Source organism: Glycine soja, chromosome 20, assembly GCF_004193775.1.
Source record: "Glycine soja cultivar W05 chromosome 20, ASM419377v2, whole genome shotgun sequence".
NCBI lineage: Eukaryota > Viridiplantae > Streptophyta > Magnoliopsida > Fabales > Fabaceae > Glycine > Glycine soja.
In genome coordinates, this window is record NC_041021.1 from 42048976 (window position 1) to 42069243 (window position 20268).

The window sequence follows — 20268 nt, forward strand, 5'->3', positions numbered from 1 at the left end:
AAAATAATTAGTTACAAATTAATTATAAATTATAAATTATTTTTTTATCATAAATTATCTTGTGATAAATTAATTATAAATTATTTATTAATATTTTTATAGTTAATTATAATTGATAATATTAATTATTTTTTGTGATAAAGACTAAAAAAATTAAAATATAAAATATAAAGATTAAAAAGATTATTTTTAAACTATAAAATTAAAAAAAAAAAATACAAATAATAAAGAATAAAAAAATTACATTATAAAAACTAAAAAAATAAAATATAAATTATATGATTTAAAAAAGAATTAAAATATAAATTATAAATGAGTAATTAATTTTTTTTCTTAAATATGATGATAAACCCCGCAGCCTCTTTTGGCCGTGACCCCTGAAAACCTAGTAATTAGTGCCGAAAACGGGGGCTATTATCGTACCCTGCCTTAACGCACGTTTGGCAACCAACGTCTCGATTCACGATTAGTCCCCCAAATATTCAAATCTGCAAACGCTGCCTCTAGATTCTAGCCTTCTAGGGTTTCTCTTTCCCCCTTGCCATTCTCCACTTCCAAATCCGCGAACCCTATCGGAGCCAATGCAACTTGTTCACTCCGACGAACCCGCGCCAGAGCGCCGCGACTGGCCGGAGAAACCCGAAGATCCTAAAGCCGACAACGATTCTCTCGACTCCGGAACCGACGACGGCGCCGCTCTCGACGTCACCGGAAAAAGCGTCGAGTTTCCGGCGGCGGAGAACGCCGAGGACTCCGCGGAGTGCCTTTACGTGTACAAGAACGTTTACAGCTTGATTCCGAAGTCGGTTTCGCGGCTCGCCCGGTTGCGAACGCTGAAGTTCTTCGGAAACGAGATTAACCTTTTTGCGCCGGAATTTGGGAACTTGACGACGTTAGAGTGCTTGCAGATGAAGATTTCCTCGCCGGGGATTGGAGGCTTGCCGTTGCACACGCTCAAGGGTTTGAAGGAACTCGAACTCTCCAAAGGACCTCCTAGACCCTCGGCTTTTCCGATTCTGACCGAGATTTCGGGTCTCAAGTGTTTGACCAAGCTTTCCATTTGCCATTTCTCTATTCGGTTTGTGTTCGTTCCTCTTTTGCTACTAAACTTTCACTTCATTTGTCTGAATTATTCTTGTTTTCACTGAATTGTGGTTCTAGATTACAAAAAAATGTGATATTTGTGGAGCATTAAGATATGTGCGTGTGTGTGTGTGTTTTGAAACTATAGATACCTTCCACCGGAAATTGGATGCTTAAAGAAACTGGAGTATCTTGATCTTTCGTTCAATAAAATGAAGACTTTGCCGGCGGAGATTACTTATTTGAAAGGCTTGATATCGATGAAGGTTGCGAATAATAAGTTGGTGGAACTGCCGGCAGCGATGTCTTCTCTGTCAAGGTTGGAGAGTTTAGACCTGTCGAATAATAGGTTGACTTCGTTAGGGTCCCTTGAACTTGCCTCAATGCATAGACTTCAAGAGTTAAATCTTCAGGTACTTAGTTAAATATGTGTTATTCTCGGTTGGGGATTTTGCTGTTTCAGACTTTGCTAGTTGTTTTAATATATGCTGAAGCTAATTTTGTTTACCTTAAATGCGCACACACATATGATGGGAGAAATATATTCTTATTCATTTGATTCATTGCCATGAAATTTTTGGGTGTCTATGATAGCTGTTTTAAATTACATCTCAAGGTCCGTAAGTGTAAACTTGTTTTGGTTTGTTAGATCAGCTTTTTGGTCTAAACTAAATTACCGAAAGTGCATGTTTGCATTCCTTTTATGGCTGTTTGTGCGTACTAGTGTCTGATATGCAATCTTTGTCTTGTTTCCTTTGCTTGAATTGGTGTTTAATATGCATTTAATTTGGTGGAATCTGACAGTGTTTTACATGGAGGGACCGCATTGAAGGTGCCTCTGTGCATCCAAGGTATTGATTTTGTAGCTGTAGCTAGCATATGAAACAAAACGATAATGATTCTGGGTGTAAATGGCAGTGCACATTTATCTACATTTTACATTACTTTTGTGTGTTATTAAGGTTCTAGCTATATAATTTAGTGTTTTGATTTTTTTATAAATCGTATGATTTTCATATGCCTAAATAGCTTTTAACTTATTTGTATGTATATTTATTGTTCAAGTACAACAAGCTGCTCAGAATTTTCCAAATTCCTTCATGGATGTGTTGTAATATGGAGGGAAATGATGAAGCTAGATACAAAGATGATTGCAGTTCTTCTGTTGAAATGGATCTTTACGAAAGCAACTTTCAGGAAAATGATGAAACCCTTTCTGATGGTGAGGCTTATAATGCATTTGGTATATTACCCCTCGTTTAGTCTTTGCTCTTCCCATTTGCAGTGTGAATGATTGAGTTCATGTATTTAAATCCTAGTACTCTTCTATGAATTCTTTTGCAGGCCCTCATAATACCTCATCAAGCATGTTAACAAGCCCCTCATCTAGCAGCAGATGTTTTGCTTCCCGGAAGTCAGGCAAACGGTGGAAAAGGCGGTATTATTTACAGCAGAAAGCTCGTCAAGAACGTTTGAACAACAGTAGGAAGTGGAAAGCTGTAGATCATGATGACCTATTGTTGAGCAAGAAGATTCACAGAATTTCTGAATCAGGAAATCATGATAGTCTTGCTTCTGAAAGTTGTGCAGAAATTGAATCAGAGAATGGGAGCCTGGATGATAATAATAAAAGAATATTCTCTGAACGAGCAGTAAATGACAATGCAATTGATAATGATAACAATGATGAAGTAATTACTGAAAAACAGTTTTCTGGAGAAGATTGCTGCACTACTGAAAGCAAAGATGAAAAAGATGCATCCTTATGCTCCTTAGAGAAGAGGCAAAGTGAACAGGAAGAAGCATCTTGTTTAGAACTTTTGGAGAGTGTTTCTAAATCAAAGAGACATTTAGATCGTGATCTTGATAATCCTAAACCATGCAAGTCTAGAAAGTCAATTAGTTCTAGTTCATTATTGTCTTGCAAATACAGCAAGATCTCATTTTGTGGCACTGAAGACCATTTATCAGATGGCTTTTATGATGCAGGACGAGATCGGCCGTTTATGCCTCTTGAGAGTTATGAGCAAAATCAGTGTCTTGCTTCTCGTGAAGTCATCCTTTTGGACAGGTTTTTTTACGATTATTATTCTTAGTAGTAGAGTAGCAAACTAGTAGTAATGGTTGCATATGATACACTAATTTTCTTCCTAATGTATTTAGATTGTCTGTTATCTTTCAGAAAAAGGGATGAAGAGTTGGATGCTGTTATGCTAGCTGCCCAGGCATTGGTTTATAATTTGAAGAAGTTAAATGGTTTAAACAGACATGGAAACCAGGTCGGGGTTGATAACTTGCAGACGGCATCATTGCTTGCACTCTTTGTATCAGATCATTTTGGTGGCAGTGATAGAAGTGCTATTGTAGAACGGACACGGAAATCTGTGTCTGGTTCAAACTATAATAAGCCTTTTGTCTGTACATGCTCAGCTGGAAGCAGTACCAGTATAAGTTCTCCCACTGAACCAGTTGCAAACACCATAGAAGATATCACTCTTTCAAAGATGTCAGAAAAATCTCTTGACTCTATGAAAAAAAGGCAAAATTCAATCATAATTCCAATTGGCTCTGTGCAGTATGGTGTATGTAGACATAGAGCTCTGCTTTTTAAGGTGATCATTGTTTTTTTGGTGACTTATTATTGTTACTATGTTCATACTATAGTTTTGTGCTGTAGCTTTTCAGTTTTTGTGCCTTATGATCTAATGCTAGTTGATTTGTTTTACAGTATTTATGTGATCACATGGAGCCACCAGTTCCTTGTGAGCTTGTCAGGGGTTACCTAGATTTTTCACCACATGCCTGGAATATCATTCTGATTAAGAGGGGTGCTACATGGGTTCGAATGTTGATTGATGCTTGTCAACCTCTTGATATAAGAGAAGAGAAAGATCCTGAATATTTTTGCAGGTATGTACATCCTGAGTCAAAAGTGGATGTGGAACTCCTTTTCTTTTTTCAAAACACAGTTTGGCTTGGTATTGTATAATATTGTCATATTTATATTGCTTTTACTTGAGTTAGCTATATTTAAGATTAGTTTTGTATGCCAATTAAGTTTAGTTATTCTTGATTCATGTTGAAAGATAACTTTTGGTGTTAGTTCTATTCCGGTTATAAATTTAGTATATGTTAAATAATCATCAATCATTTGGCATTTTAGAACTTCAATTGATTTTCGAAATTAAATCTTATATCATATTGTAATGTGGAAAGAATATTGCTTATGGTTTAAAATTACCAAACTAAAACCAGCAAACCTGGATCCAATTTTAGTCCAAATATTTATGTAATATCTTCATGGAGCCTAATCTTGTATAAATTACTGAATGTCATAGATTTCTCCAAACCCAGTCTTAGATCCGGTGCATGTTTGAATAGGGTTTCAAGCATATTTTTGAAAGTTAGCATTACATTTTGTGTAATTATTTTTATAATATCTCTATGGAACCGTATCCCGTATGAAACTAAATGAATATTAGTGACTTTGAATATCATAGTTTTTGTACTGTTGGATAAGGTGTTTAGTCAGCATTACATTTGCAATGATTAACAAAATTTGGACCCAAATGTGTATCTTTGGTAATTGGTTGGCAGTGGCAGAATTCTTCATGTTAATTCAAATTTCTTAATATGGATTTATTCATCATCCTAGAACTTTATTTAAATTTGACTTCTGTGAAATTATATGGGGTTATTGAATGCCCGATGACTTGGATTCCAGGTACATACCTCTTAATCGAACCACAATTCCTCTATCAACTATAGGATGTCCAGGTCCTGATTATTCTTTTCCATCTCTCACTACATGTGATGAACTTGAGACAAAGGCTTCGACTAGTTTAGTTAAATGCAAATTCGGATCAGTTGAGGCTGCAGCAAAGGTTTGTAATTAAACATAATGGCCATGACTTATTCCACTTTCCTCGTCATTTAAAATGTTGTTGTGATTATTTGGATATAATATGGTGCACTTCATACACATTTTGTGTGGTATTGTAGGTGCGTACTTTGGAAGAGCAGGGGAGTTCGGCAGACAAAATTAAAAACTTCAAATATAATTGTTTGGGAGAAATTAGAATTCTTGGTGCTTTAAAACACCCCTGCATAGTGGAAATGTATGGACACCAAATTTCATGTCAATGGTCTGTCTCAGCTGATGGTAATCCTGAACACCGTGTATTAAGATCTGCAATTTTTATGGAGTATGTGGAAGGGGGCTCCCTAAAAGTAAGATTTTCTCTATCATTTATTTGTTATTATTAACATATTTTTGGTTGCTTTTAAAAAGTTCACACTTAATTTTCTTGCAGAGCTATCTGGAGAAGCTGTCAGAAGCTGGTGAAAAGCATGTTCCTGTGGAGTTGGCTTTGCTTATTGCCAAAGATGTCTCTTGTGCATTGTCAGAGCTGCACTCTAGGCACATAATTCATCGTGACATAAAAAGTGAAAACATACTGTTTGATTTGGATAGGAAGAGAGATGATGGAACTCCCACTGTGAAGCTCTGTGATTTTGATAGTGCAGTGCCACTAAGATCAACTTTACATGCGTGCTGTATTGCTCATGCGGGAACACCTCCTCCCTGTGTATGTGTTGGAACACCTCGGTGGATGGCTCCAGAGGTCATGCGGACTATGTATAAAAAAAACTCCTATGGATTGGTAAGATCCTCCTCCTACCAATCAGCCATTTATTTTGAGTTTATCACTAATTGTGTTGCTGACATTTAATTTTCAAAAGTTTAACTATAGGTCCGGGTCCTTTTATTTTGAAGTTATCTGTGATGTTGGAAAAGGATATTGTGTTTATGTAAATGCGCTATTAATAAAAATAATGGGAGGTAGTTCTCTATGATAAAACCAAATATATTTTGGAAAAATGACTTCTCCCTTTCTTTCAGCAATTTCCTAGCTTTCTTCAACACTTTTCTTTTTCACTGTCCCTATTATTGTATTTCTGCTTTTATCTCCCACCTATTTATGCACATAGCTGTGTACCTATTTTATGTAGTTATATTACATATGCTAATGGGGAGTGAATATAAACTTTGGCAAACCTAGAGGGAATGAAACTGGAGACCTCCCAGTGTTAGATTCCCTTTAGGAGGCATTTAGTGTACAAAATCATTTTGTTCCCAGGAATCGTGTTTCTTGGGAATGCCATAAATATGTTTGATATGTCTTAAATATTCACTGGAATGAGACATAATCATAAAAAAAATTCCCCATACATGGTAATCTGGAATTCTTATTCCCTCCCATGGGAAAATTGTAGTGAAAAACATAATTAAAAAATTATTCTTGGGAATGTTGAATTTTTATGAATGATTTTTAAAATTGTCATACCAAACAAAGAAATTAACATTCCCAACTTAAGATTTCTCCTAAACTTAAAAAGAATCCCTCTACCAAACACCTCCTTAGTTGCAAAATTGTTTTACAGTAATTTAGGTAAATTCATTGTAAAGTACATGGCTGAAGTTATCAGAGACTACATTAGTTTTACAAATAATTCGTTTTGATGTTACCACTAGTACATTCTTGACTGTATAATGTTGATATATAATAATCTCCTTGAAAGATACCTCAAAAGAAAATCATGTATATCTAACAGTATTCTTGACATGGATAACCAGTAAAACAAACTGATGTTAATATTATATTATAAGAAAAGTTGTCTTCTGTTTTATTTTAGGTTACTATACTATTATGTAAGCTGGTGCAATGCATGGGCCATTTTTTTTAAAATTTATTTTAGAACTGAATCATATTCACAAAATGAATACATAGTATTAGGAAATTTAAATGTTTTTTTATATTCTATTGTTGAATAAAAACTATTTCAAATAGAAAAAAACTAAAAATTTAGTTTTGCATAATGTGAAAAGTTGTGTTTTAGGTTATTATACTGGGAAAGATTAAGAGAATCGTGTTCATAAGATTTATCATTGTATGATACTATGATTTATGTGTTTGCCAGAGGATCTTGTGTGGGGCTAGGTTTGCTTCTCATTTGAACTTTATAGATAAATTTATGTCTGATGTCTTCTTTGGACTCCCCTTTTATTCTAGTGTTCCAATCTAGTGTTCCAATCGCATCATCATTTAGAATGTGTTCCTTAGGACACTAAGTCATTAATTTGCATGGACATGTCATGTAATCCATAATTTGGGAGAGACCACAATTGCTTTAGCTAAAATAATAAAACATCAGTAATAATACAATTATTTTAGGAATTTTGTTGTTCTGCTGCCTCTTAAAATTCAGTTAGTTTATCAAAATTGTATGATATCCCTGTGTAGCAAGAACAAATTTGTTGTTCCATTTCCCCCCCCCCCCCCCCCCCCCTCTTGTTTTGGTTAGAGGTGCAAGTGCATATGTTGCTTCATGACTTTAGTCAAGAATAGATGTATAGTGAAAATTATTTAATTTGCTCAGCAACCAGAAATAGTATCTTGGGTTGTAATTTATCTCTTTATCTTGTGACAGGAAGCTGACATTTGGTCGTTTGGATGTTTACTTTTGGAGATGCTGACTCTGGAAATTCCATATTCTGGACTTTCAGATTCACACTTCCTTGATAGTCTGCAGGTATGATCATCTTTTGTTCCACTTTTTGTACTCCACGCCAGTGCTTGTAGTATTTGGGTTCATGTGCAACCCTAACATACCTATTTTAATTAATTTTATTACAATGACCAATACAGATGGGTAAACGACCAGAATTAACTGATGAGCTGAAAGTATTGAGTTCAATGAATGAACCCACCATGATTGCATCTGGTGAAGAACTGGAAAAATCAGATGCTGAGGTAGACATGTTGAAATTCCTTGTTGATTTGTTTTATAAGTGCGTGGAAGAAAATCCAAGCAAACGTCCTACAGCTGAAGAAATCCATAAAATGCTGCTTGCACACACAGGTCACTTACAAGTTTAAGATTTTAGGACGATTTAGTTAGGTTATTGGAGTGGCCCGGTCCTAGCGAAATATATCATTATAAGAAAGTATATTCATTCTTTTTTCTCCATAATGTGTGTTAGGGCTAATCCAAGAATAATTGTTTGTACTAGGTCCAAGTCTTCAGTGAGTTGTATCGTTTGTATATTATTTTCAAAGGGTTAGATCCATGCGGCTCTAATATAAGTCTGATTGAGATCTTTATAGTGTAGCTAGATCTCTTTCGGATTGTAAACGTTGAGACGAACATGAGTTCAACCATTCTGCAAGTGTATCTGATTAATTTATTGATGCCATTGAATTGAATCGAATCCTCTGATTAATTTATTGATGCCTTTGAGTTGTATCCCGTTTTTATTAGAACGTATTATTTTTGCCCAGTTTTGGTGCTATCAAGCTAGGTGTGGGGATTTCCCCCCCCCCCCCCCTTAAAATAATTTTGATAAATACGAGATGCATGAGCTTGATTGCTTTATCTTGTATGTTGGCTGTTATCAAAGAACTGTGAATTCTATTTTCCTTGGATCAAGATCCGTACAGTTGTAAAATTGCAGGGAAATAGGATGAGAATAAAGTTTGCAAACCATTTTACCTGGGATAACTTGATGAGAAATGCTAAAATTTAATCATAAAATTTTGAAGGTCTAGTTTCTTATTTAACGAGTTTCAATTATTATTTTCCTATTATTACTTCTTTCACTTTAAAATAAGTATCGTCTGATAAAAATAATTAATAAGTGAAAGATAATAATAATTTTATAAAATTATATTAAACAAATAAAATAATAGTATTAATGTTTTATTGAAAAGTCAAATCCAATACTTATTTCAGGATATTCTTTTTTTTCAAAATGCGACACACACACGGAAGGAGTACTGAATTATAACATACTAGAGTGTGATAGAAGTGTTGTAGAACACTCTCATAACTTGAAAGGAGCATTTGAGGGAAAGAAAGGTTACTGTATTTGTATTGCAAAATCAATTTGTTGATTGAAAATGCTGAGAGTATTTCAAATGAATTGGATTGGGCTTTCTATTACACTGTTCCCGTGGTGCCGTAGACTTAACCGGAAGCAGGAATAGCGTAAATCAGCAACGACGTGGGCTATATTCTTTCATGACAGTATAACTGGTTGTAAGCAGGTGACTACAATGAATAATTATTACCTCTCTATGCTCATGTTTTCAACCTATCTTGCTTTTTTAACTGGTTTCACATGCAGCATTTGGTGTCATAATAATGACCCTTAAATTATTTACCAAAAGAAAAAGAAAAAGTCGGCGTCCTTTTCCTCTAACTAATAACAATTATTTAGAGAGGTGCATTGCATTGGACACTGATCTGCAGGGGTGTCATTCTGCCACCCACCTCAGAACAGCTTGTACTCCAATTAGTTAAATTTGTTTAATGGGCTTGCATATGCTTCATCCCTCAGCTGCTCTTTATGTTCCCTTTTCTGTGAGCACCTAAAGTCTAAAGTTGAGACTGGAACGGAAAAAACTTAGTGGTCTTTGCATCCTTATACAAAGAGTGCAAGCAGCAAGCAGTAGCAGCAACTTTGGACCACTCTACTCACAAGATTCTTGTACTGTACTTAATAGTTATATCTCTCTCCTATATCTGCCATATCCTTAATAAGGACCAGAGTCACTCATTGAAAAAAAAACTATGTACCTATATGTATGTAGGGTTCTTAGGGAACGCAATCCCAAAACACTCCTCCATCTTTGCCAGTGGATTGTGGACACAACACAACCCAAAGAGTTTTTTCTAAGAGGGCCCTCAACAAACAACACTCAGCAAAAAACTCTGAGCACCCAAACCCCATTTTGAAAATTTATTTACTTGTGAGATTACTAGTTTAGTTTAAGTTTACACATAGTATTAATTTTGACCTTCAGTCAACAAGCATTGGTGTTTTTTTTTTTTTTATGTCACAAGTGCAGAGAAAAAATGACCTATGGCAAATTTTTCTAGACACCAGTCTTGAGTAGTATAGACTGCACATGTGACAGAAAGTTCAATGAAAGCAGCGAAGAATGGAAATATCTTTTTGGCTTTAGATGCTGCGGTGCTTGCTTTTACATGGGAGTGGTGCTGGTGCCTATTCCTTTTCTTTCTCTTGTCTCTATTTTTCTACCTTCCTGACTTTGTTGGCATTTTTTACCACATTGGTATAACTTGAGAGATTGAGACCCCCAAATAAAACCAATTGGAGCATGCTTTCCTCAAATCAATTGCGGACCACCTCTGTCCTCTGGGTTTGAGCCAGCCTGTTTTGTTGCAAGCTTTTGGGCATATATCCATTACACTGTGGACCCTGATGTTGAGACTTAATAGTAATTTTTCCATTCTAGGCAACAATTACAATTTTGGCACAAAAATCTAACTTTCGTAACACAATACTTTACTGGGACAAATAAATATATGCTGTCATCTATGGCAACGTTATATTCCTCCCCTTAGCTGTATATTACCCTCCCATCCCGTATCTTATATTTGTTTTTTTTTTTTTAATCACATGACAGTCTACTTAACTTTCTTTCCCCACCCTCTAAACATTTTAAATTGTGCATACATTTCTCACATTCTGGCAATCTACTCAGCTATTGTTTTTCTTGAAAGAAGAAATTATATTTGACCCTTTAAATTAATTTGACAATAGTTTTGCAATCATCAACAGGTAATAGTTATCAATAATAGGTTTTATGGTAGCCTCTTATTTCTCATTGCCATACAACACGTAAAAAAATGCGTATAAAATGATCTCTAAGGTTATGGTTGGTGTAAGACTAGGGAGACGACCAATGGCAGTAAGCCAGTAAGCAACTAATCGCGAGCATCATGATTATGAATATCTTCTTATAATTATTTACTATTATCTGTTGGAAGGAAAAGAATATTTGTCCAAGAAGTATGTCTCATATTTAATTTACTTGCTTTTTGTTTTATAATAAGCAGCGTCTCTTGTCCTATAGTTTCTTTCATACGGAAAGGAATAATATCATTGAAACAATTTACACTTCAAAATATAAGATTACGTGCTTAATTGTATAACAAAGTCAACAACAATTACGGGAATATGAATACAGAAGTTATAAATTGTGACAATCGATGTCCACACGTAAGTACGTCATTAACTTAGATAACAAGTTCCTCAACCCAAAAAAAAACAGAATTATGTTATTCATATAAACAATACTTTTTTCCTTCTCATATCTCATGCTTTTTTTTTTCTCTTTTTATATAAATAACATTATTAAAAAAAAAACGACTTTGAATATCCACTCTACCATTCCCATCCATCGTGTTTTAGGTAGCCTTAAATCATATTCTACCATTTTGTAAAATTCAATTTTTGATTTATCTGCTCTTATGCGTTTCAACTTGTGTATAACAAGTCGGTCATGTGGCCGAGTGACAGATCAAGAAATTTTTAATTGTGTGGAAGATATTTATATGTATAAAATAATTTTTTAGTTTATGTATTATGCATAACAAATTTTAATTTTTATTATATTTAAAAAGTTTGTGAGAGGAGTTGCCACACTCATAAACGTGAATCCGTCCGTGATTGTGGCTTACATACAATAGAGAATGATCAAATTGCAGAGTGAATAAACTAATTCATATAATTATGGGGTAATTCATATAAGTATGGTTAGAAAAGCATAGATAGGACATCTTCCATATTTTCAAATAACAAAAAACATTGCCATAATATAAAGTTTAACTTGGGATATGTGCAGGCCATCACTTAGTGTACTAGCCTATGTATATGGTAGTGCCTCGACTCGACGGGAGATGACACCAAACATAACGTAAACATTTGCAGATATATTTCCCGTTTTAGAAAAGAAATATAATATGTGGGAATTAAGTTTTAAACATATGTGAATTAATTTAAAACAAATTAATAAAGCATTTTACTTTTTCATATGTATGTATAATATACTGGTACATTCAGAAGGTTTACTAATTTTAATAATTTTATCCGTTCAAATAAGATTATCTTCCTCTGATCTTTATATAAAAACATGTATAATTTTCAGATTAAAAAGAGAGATAAAATCGACAAATTATAATCTTATTCTAAAGTATACATATATAGAGAGAGAGATATATATAAATAGATAGATATATAATGACAATGTTTGATTATCTCAAAAAAATATATGTAAAAAAATACAATAATTTTATGATGTTCTAATAATATACAAAATGGTCTCAAAATAAGTAAAGTTTTATGATTATTTTGTGCATAATATAAACTTTAATAATGGATTTCATGAAGATAAAAAAAAACATAAAAATACTTATTAATGCTAGACCAGAAAATGTTTGCGTAATATATAATTTTTTATTTGACACTAATAAATATTTTTATAAATGATCTGACACTACAAAATATTTAAATCAAGATTTAAACATATGTTATGTCTTTTTTAGAGTATGTTTTATGTCTTTTTAATATATTATTTTTTTACTTTAGTTTTTTTAATTTTTTATTCTTATAATATATTGTTACCACACTTGTTTCTGTTTTTGTTGTAGTATAGGAGAGTCTAAAAACAAAAATCACTGTATTTTGTAAGGAAGAGATTAAAAAAATATTATATATTAATTTGTAATTAAGGACTAAAAAACTATACTTTATAAGGACATAAAATAAACGTAAATTATATCACTCCTAAGAAAACAAAATAGGTAACGATAATATTAAAATATTAAGAAAGACATTTTTTTACAGAAATTTAAAATGAAAACCATTACATTTATAGAACCCTTAAACAACATATTACAGAAACAAAGACATTTATATTACTGTTAGCATAGAATAACAAGTGACTTTTTGAAAAATTATGCATACAGACAGAGGTGTCCTTTTACCCTCTCTCTCTCTCTCTCTCTCTCTCTCTCTCTCTCTCTCTCTATATATATATATATATATATATATATATATATATATATATATATATATATATATATATATATATATATATATATATCATGGTTGTTTTATTATTAGATTAAATTTTAATAATGGGGTGTCCTTCACATAAAAAGTAAAGAGTTATCACCGTTAATAAAAAATAAATAAATAAAAGAGTAACTTTTAATTTTATATTTTGTTAGAAATGTGCATAGACTTTGTTATGATTTTGAATTATTAATTTTTAATCAATAATTATAGCTCTTCACATTTTTTCCCCTGAAACGCAACTCTTGTTTTAAAGAATAAAATCCCAACTTTATTTGTAGTAGTAATAATAATAATTGTGTGATATTTTTCTCTTCACTCATGGTTTAAAATTTAAACTAATAATAAAACCCTAATGCCTAATTTAAATTAATAACAATTAAGCAATTTTAAATCTTATTTTTTTCTTCCTAAAGTAAATGCTTTATCTGCATATATTCGAGTATATATAATGCTACTGTTGTCATGCGCATATAAGGCATACAATTCCCTTCTCCGAACAATTGAATGCAGTTTTTAAAATTATAAAAAATAACTTTAAACCCAATTGTGTTCGGATGAACTGAATATTTATTAGTAAATTCATCAGAGGCGGCATCATGCTGCCCTAAGTTGGGTTAGAGACGAATTGTGCATTGAAACATAGACAAGTAGAGGATGATGATGTTTTATTTGCAAGTTACCAACATTGCCTTTGGTGACCAGCCAATAGATGGTGAACATCGAAAAGACAACAATCAGAATAAAATCGATCCAGGCATTTTTATAGCCCGAGAATTCCTGTCTAGAAGCCTATCATCATCACACATTAACTATATGATTGCTACTAATTAATGTTTATATATAGGCATAGAATAATAAAACAAAACTACCAGCTAGTTAGTAATGTTTTTAAAATGCAGATGTGTATAACTTATCCCAGATAAAATGTGCTAAACAATCTTATAATAGGTGACTGATGCAATTTTGTATGTACTTAAAAATAATTGGTACGATTTTCTTAATTGTACTCATAATTTCAGATGGAGTTCTTTAACTCCAATTTTATCCAGAATAAGTTGGAGAACTCTTTTATAATTGTTTCATGCAAAATTATTAAGATGGTTCATATATGAATTTTTTAGACTACATTATTTTTTATTAGAGGCGATTGTGTTTGAGCCAAATAGAATCATTGTTATTAAACTTTCTATATTTCTCACAATTCTAACTTTTGATTAACTCATGCTCCTTTCTCAAATTATTTAAAGACTTATACACATATCCTAAAAAAAAAGAATTATACATATGATTTATGTCTTTTTTGTACATAGATGCATTCCACGCTCATGCCTTATGTACGTATAGAGTTTAGAAACTTATTTTTTTTATCGATAAAATAAAACTTATGTATCAATTAATTTATAATAATTTATATACATTGTTTAACTAGTTGACTTGAGTTATACCTTGATAAAGTTTAGAACCTTATAAAAAAATAGTAGTATTTAGAAAGCTCACCATGTTGTTATTACTTAGACAAAAACACCTTATTTCTTTGTTGTAAGCTTCTTACAATTTTGAGCTCTTAATTTTTAAATTATCTTTATAATAAGTCTTCCAATTATGTTGCGTAGTTATTAAAAAATGATATAATCATAAAAAAAATGAAAATGATGGAGGTTGAATACATAAAACAATCACATGAATTTCTTTTTGAAAAAGTTAGTTCCTTTTTAATTTTTTAAAATGATGAATAAAGTATAATTGCATTTAAAGGTTTACAAAAAGTAATAAGTATCAAATAAACCATGCTTGTGTAATGTGATTCTATCTCTTTTTATTTTTCCTATATTCTCTTATTAACACTTTGGCTTCTTACTTTAGTCCACCTTGCACCATTCTGATTTCACAAAAAATCATAGCCGCCACCTCCACATATAAAGTACCCATATAAAATACCTAGTCCAAATAAAATATAGAATACTTATTCGGTATATATCAAAGAATCTTTTAAGAAGTTATATATTCTTGCCACATACAGTTCCACGTGCTTTCCTTTCCTTCACCGATATCAATCAAGCAAACCATTAGAAAGATTTAAATAAATATTATTTTTTAGTAAATAGTTCATGTGTGTGTAAGAGAATTTTTATTTTATTAATCAATGATAAATTTGTCATAAAAAATTTGTTACTTGTTATAACGATTATTTTAAACATTATATTTATTATAATTTTCAGTTAACTAATAATATAATTTTTTTAATAACAATGCGTAAAAATTAAATTCATTTTTCTTTTTAAATGGGTGTAATAAGTTCATATCTTGACCTTTTAAGCATTTAAAAACTTATATCAATATTACAATATTAGAGCAAAAAATACGTACACCAATTTTGGATAGTGTTAATTACCCTTTTTTTATGATGTAAATATTTTTTTAAAATCAATAACTATAAATTTTAAATTAAATATTTTTAATTATTAATATTTTTTATTACGAGTATGTATTTATCTAAATTATATATAAATGAAAATATATTTATCAGATTATCATTTTTTAAAGGATACATTTATATGGATTAGAATAATATAGGACATTTGTAATATAATTCTTTTAAAATATACATTAATATCTATAATTATTTATATATATTTTTGCAAATGTATACATATATGTATTTAATTATAAAATGTATTAACATTGTAAATTTTTTTATTTTTTTATTTAATTATATGTTATCATGTATGATAAGATTGTTATTTTTTTTAATATTTATTTTAAAAATCATATTTAAGATGATTTTAATTAGTTGACAATGGAAGAATCTTTATATTCAAAGTGTATATATTATATATAAAAATTAATCTCTCTCTTTGTATATAACATTTATATTTATACAGTTTAATTTTTTTTAGTTCAAAGTTGTGTCTATATATTTTTTGGCCTTAGGCAAATTTTGTACTGTGAATCTTATCTATTTTTATTTTATTTTTCCATTTTTTTTGTAAAATTTTTTAATTAAAATTTAATATTCAAGCAATATAGTCACATTTTATTCAATAGTAAATTTATTTTACTATATCTTACAATATAAACGATCTCAACTTAAATCTAGAAAAAAATCATTTTAAATATTTTGTTGACAATAACAACAATTACAATTATTATTAATTATATTTTATAAACATTAGATGCATATGAAAAGGATTAATTTTTTTAATATATTTTAATATTTTCAATAAGAAATTAATTTTCTATCCGTATTTCTTTTAATATCTTAAATTTAGGAAGAAAAGTTAACACCAATAATATCTCATTAAAACTTAAATTTAGTTTAAGACAAATATTTTTTTCCAATTCACTTTTTTTACAATTCACAATTATTATGATTCAAATAAAAAGTATAAAGTAATTTTATATTTTACAATAAGAAAAATGTGTATTCTTACCCCTCTCATTTTCATCAAAATATACATCATATTCTTTTTATAAAATTTAATCACTATATTAATTTTAATATGATTTTTTTAATTTAAAGTAAATGGAAACTAATTTTTCTATAATTTTCAAATGAATTATAAACTTCTCAAATGATTTATAATATATCTATGTGTATACATATATAAAAATTTTATAATTTTACTAACTAAATAATAATAAATAATATAATAAAATATATTACTTAATAATTTAAATTTGAATTATTTTTTATAAATACATATAAAATTAAGAGCTTGGTGGGAGGCCTAAGACAATGATCTAATTGGCCTTATCATTGCCACGACACCGTTTTAGTTGATATATATGTCTAATTAATGTAAACAAATATTGGAAAATAATCATATACGTTATATATATATATATATATATTAATCCGTGATAAAAAAAATTATCAAGAAATAAATTACTAAATAATTTATATAAATTTGAAGTTCAAGTAATTCAAAGTTGAAAAACTTAGTGCAATATCAATATAATTTTTTTTTCTTTTGTACCAAAAAAATGTGAAAAAAGCTAGTTTTACATATGCACCTAAAACATATCTATTAGTTATAACAATATCTAAGGTGTTTATGTTAGAAATAATTTATATTGATGTAAGTTAAAATGATTCTTATATCATTCGATAATTTTATATTAGGTAATCATTTTATAAAAGTTAAAATTATATGATTAGAAGTTCATATTATATAAATTATATCTATAAAATATTTTATATAGTAATATAAAATAATTTAGTTATTCGTTAATAGATTTTAAGATTAACATTATATATATTTTTAGAATATATAAAAATAAGAACTATTTAATTCATACATTATTATTATTATTTAATTGTTACAAAATTTCATAAAATAAAATCAAGATAATATACAATTATAATTCAATGCTTATATAAATAAAAATGGCATTAATGTATTTGAGTTTAATTATTAAATGTGGTACGAATGTTAAGTATCTGGTTGATGTTTAATAAATGGAACAATAGCGCCCATTCTATTTATTTATTTTGCAATTAATTTGTGAGTATATTATGGTGTCATCTTTTAGATGTTCTTAATCTACACATGCCAAAGGGAAAACGACTAGTACGTACAGACTGTTGTTACTTCTTCTCTTCCTTTTTCAAATCTTACCAGCCACTATAAAAAAAATGGTGCATTTAAAACACATAAGCTATAAAATAGATAATGACATACATACTTTAGATCTATCATGTCACTACTTCTATCTATAAGAAGGAAAAGGTTTTCAGATAGCATTAAATTTTATAACTAATGAGTCATTTTCCTAATCACCAGTATCAAACGTTTCCAGTATGTGGTATATATGCAGCTGGCACCTACCAGATACAGCACAAGCAAGTATTCGACAAATGGCAAATTTGCAAAACAGAAAAAATAGATACTTTATTTTTGTTTGGTTAAGATGCTTTTTTTTCTCCTTCTTCTTCTTGATATGCATGATGTGTGTGAACTAATGCAAATTAATGTCTATGTAGCCATGCAAATGGTCCCCTCATTCCGTTGGCTCATGTTCACTGCTTTCCTTCTCATCGGTGACATTAAGAGAGAGAATGTGAAAGGGTTCCCCACTTCCTTAGTACGCAGCCCAAAAGTTATTAATGCACTTGTAATATATATAGAAAAACACTCGCTATCTTGTCTGCAAACTGCATGGTGGTGGTGTTGGCGTGACAATATTCAATTTGTATCACTAGGGACCACTTTTTACCTCTTTTAATTTGTTTTCATTTTAATAACTTCTCCAATGGCTTTACACCCTCCCTAATATTCCGTTACTTATAGATAACAAATATTAAAAGTTTAAACAAAGGGTGGGGAGGCAAAAGGATTAATAAATAAATAAGAAAATTAAATTAAAAGAACCCCTTCAAATTTTCGCATAGATTTCTTTCTTAATTTCTCCCTGATCGCTGCTATATATAATAGTGGCTCTTCCTACTCTCTTCTCCATCCAAACCCTAGCTAGCAAAAGCAGCAGTTAAAACCTCCCTTCAACTCCCAATCTCATCATCATCATATCATTACCTTTTAGAACACTTGTTCTGGTTCTTGTTCTTCCCAATATCTGTCTACCATCATGCACCACTACCAGTTGAAGCTGCCAGCATGATCTTAACTTCCCTCACTTGCCGTGGAAAGATCAGATCATGTGGCAGTTTCACCTAGTAGTTGCTGGCCGCATGAACCCTAGTTTGTTAGTTTGGCTACCTTTCTCTCTATTGTGTGTTTAATTATGTGTGTGCCCTCTAGGATTTTTTATTTTCTTGTTTGTAATTAATATAACAGAACAAAAGTGTGACTAGTGAGGAATGGATTCTTATCTTCTTTTTCTCTCATCTGGGTTCATACTTCTATGTCAGCATGGCATATATAACTGATAGCTCATTATTTCCCCCTTATTTATTTTCTTGGATAAGAGAAGGGTATCTGGATATGAGATATTTTTTAATTATTTTTTTTTCCTTCTGCCACTGCGTGAAATTGAATAACCTTTAGGTGCTAAATCTTAATTGTATGATTGTTAGGGTTTAGAGAGACAGGAATTGTTTTGCGTGGCTCGGTGCAATGCATTCGTGATTTCAAAATCCGATCCGTGCTTCGGTGTCTGAGCCTCCATTACATCGGAATTGTAATATACCTTTTTTTTTGTTGTTGTTAAATTTATCTGTTGGGGCTTCTTTACCATTAGTGTCTTTCTTTTTTTCCTTGGTGATGATGATGGCAGTGAAATTCTGTATTTAGGGTTCATGATGAGGGTTGTGTTGTGTGTACTTTCTGGATTTCCTTAAGATACTCTGAACTCTTTAACTACCTAAATTTTTCTTTTCTTTTGCTTTCTCTTTCTTTTTTTTAAAGAGGGTTCAATTAGTTAACTAGAGAGACATTGAGAGAGAAAAAAGTCAAATATTTTAACTTCAGTGATTTTTCGCCATGACATTTTGGGATTAACATGTACACATGACCTTTCTCTATTTATGTTTGTTCATTGCTTGATAGTGTGTGAGTGTTGAATAAACATTGATGTTGGTACTGCAAATTTGTAATTAATACATGGCTCACAGTACAGTTGAGTCATATATATCTACTTAAGCCAATTCATATTTGCCTGATATATGAGAAAAATGCTCAAATAATGAGACAAAATAACTATTCCATTGCTGAAGTCATGGTAGATTCTCAATATCTCAATGTACTTTCCTCATCTTGGTAGGATCTGAGTACAGACTTTTGGCATAGGTTTTTGATTAAGGATCTTTCCTACGTGATGAGACAATAATGTACTTTGTATCCCAAAGAGAAAAAAAATCCTCCGATTATGATCAGATCATAAAGAAGAAAACAAGCAATAAGAAACTTTAATAATTTACTTCTACTGTTTATAATCATCTGTTGCATTGAAAATTGATCTTCCTTGGAAGAATCTCATATGGATAATCAACTGATTTCATCATCACCTTCATGATCTGCTAGGTTTCTGACAACATAGCACATGAAGTCATGAATCACCATGTTCCATAATATATATATATATATATATATATATATATATATCATCTGATTGTGTTATATTTGTACATATTTGAAGTTTCTTTCCCTCTCTTTTTTATCTTCTTTGTTCATTTTGGTTCTCTCGGGGTTTTCTTTGGATTTGAAGCCTCCTCTTTCTTCCTTCTTTTATTTCTCTCTCGGTAAGATTCCACATAGCTTTTAATCTGCAACAAGTAC

General features: G+C 30.8%; 1 protein-coding gene across 1 annotated transcript; it reads left to right on the forward strand.

The window, feature by feature from the left end:
- The first annotated feature begins 380 nt into the window (after nt 1–380).
- On the forward strand, nt 381–8376 carry LOC114402751 (ras guanine nucleotide exchange factor L-like). The gene is made up of 11 exons (XM_028365420.1): nt 381–1078; nt 1232–1496; nt 2149–2305; nt 2428–3154; nt 3266–3695; nt 3812–3993; nt 4808–4967; nt 5086–5313; nt 5397–5747; nt 7576–7677; nt 7794–8376. The coding sequence occupies exons 1-11, from the start codon at nt 582–584 to the stop codon at nt 8022–8024; spliced, it is 3330 nt and encodes a 1109-aa protein (XP_028221221.1). The 5' UTR covers nt 381–581; the 3' UTR covers nt 8025–8376.
- Nucleotides 8377–20268: the final 11892 nt, after the last annotated feature.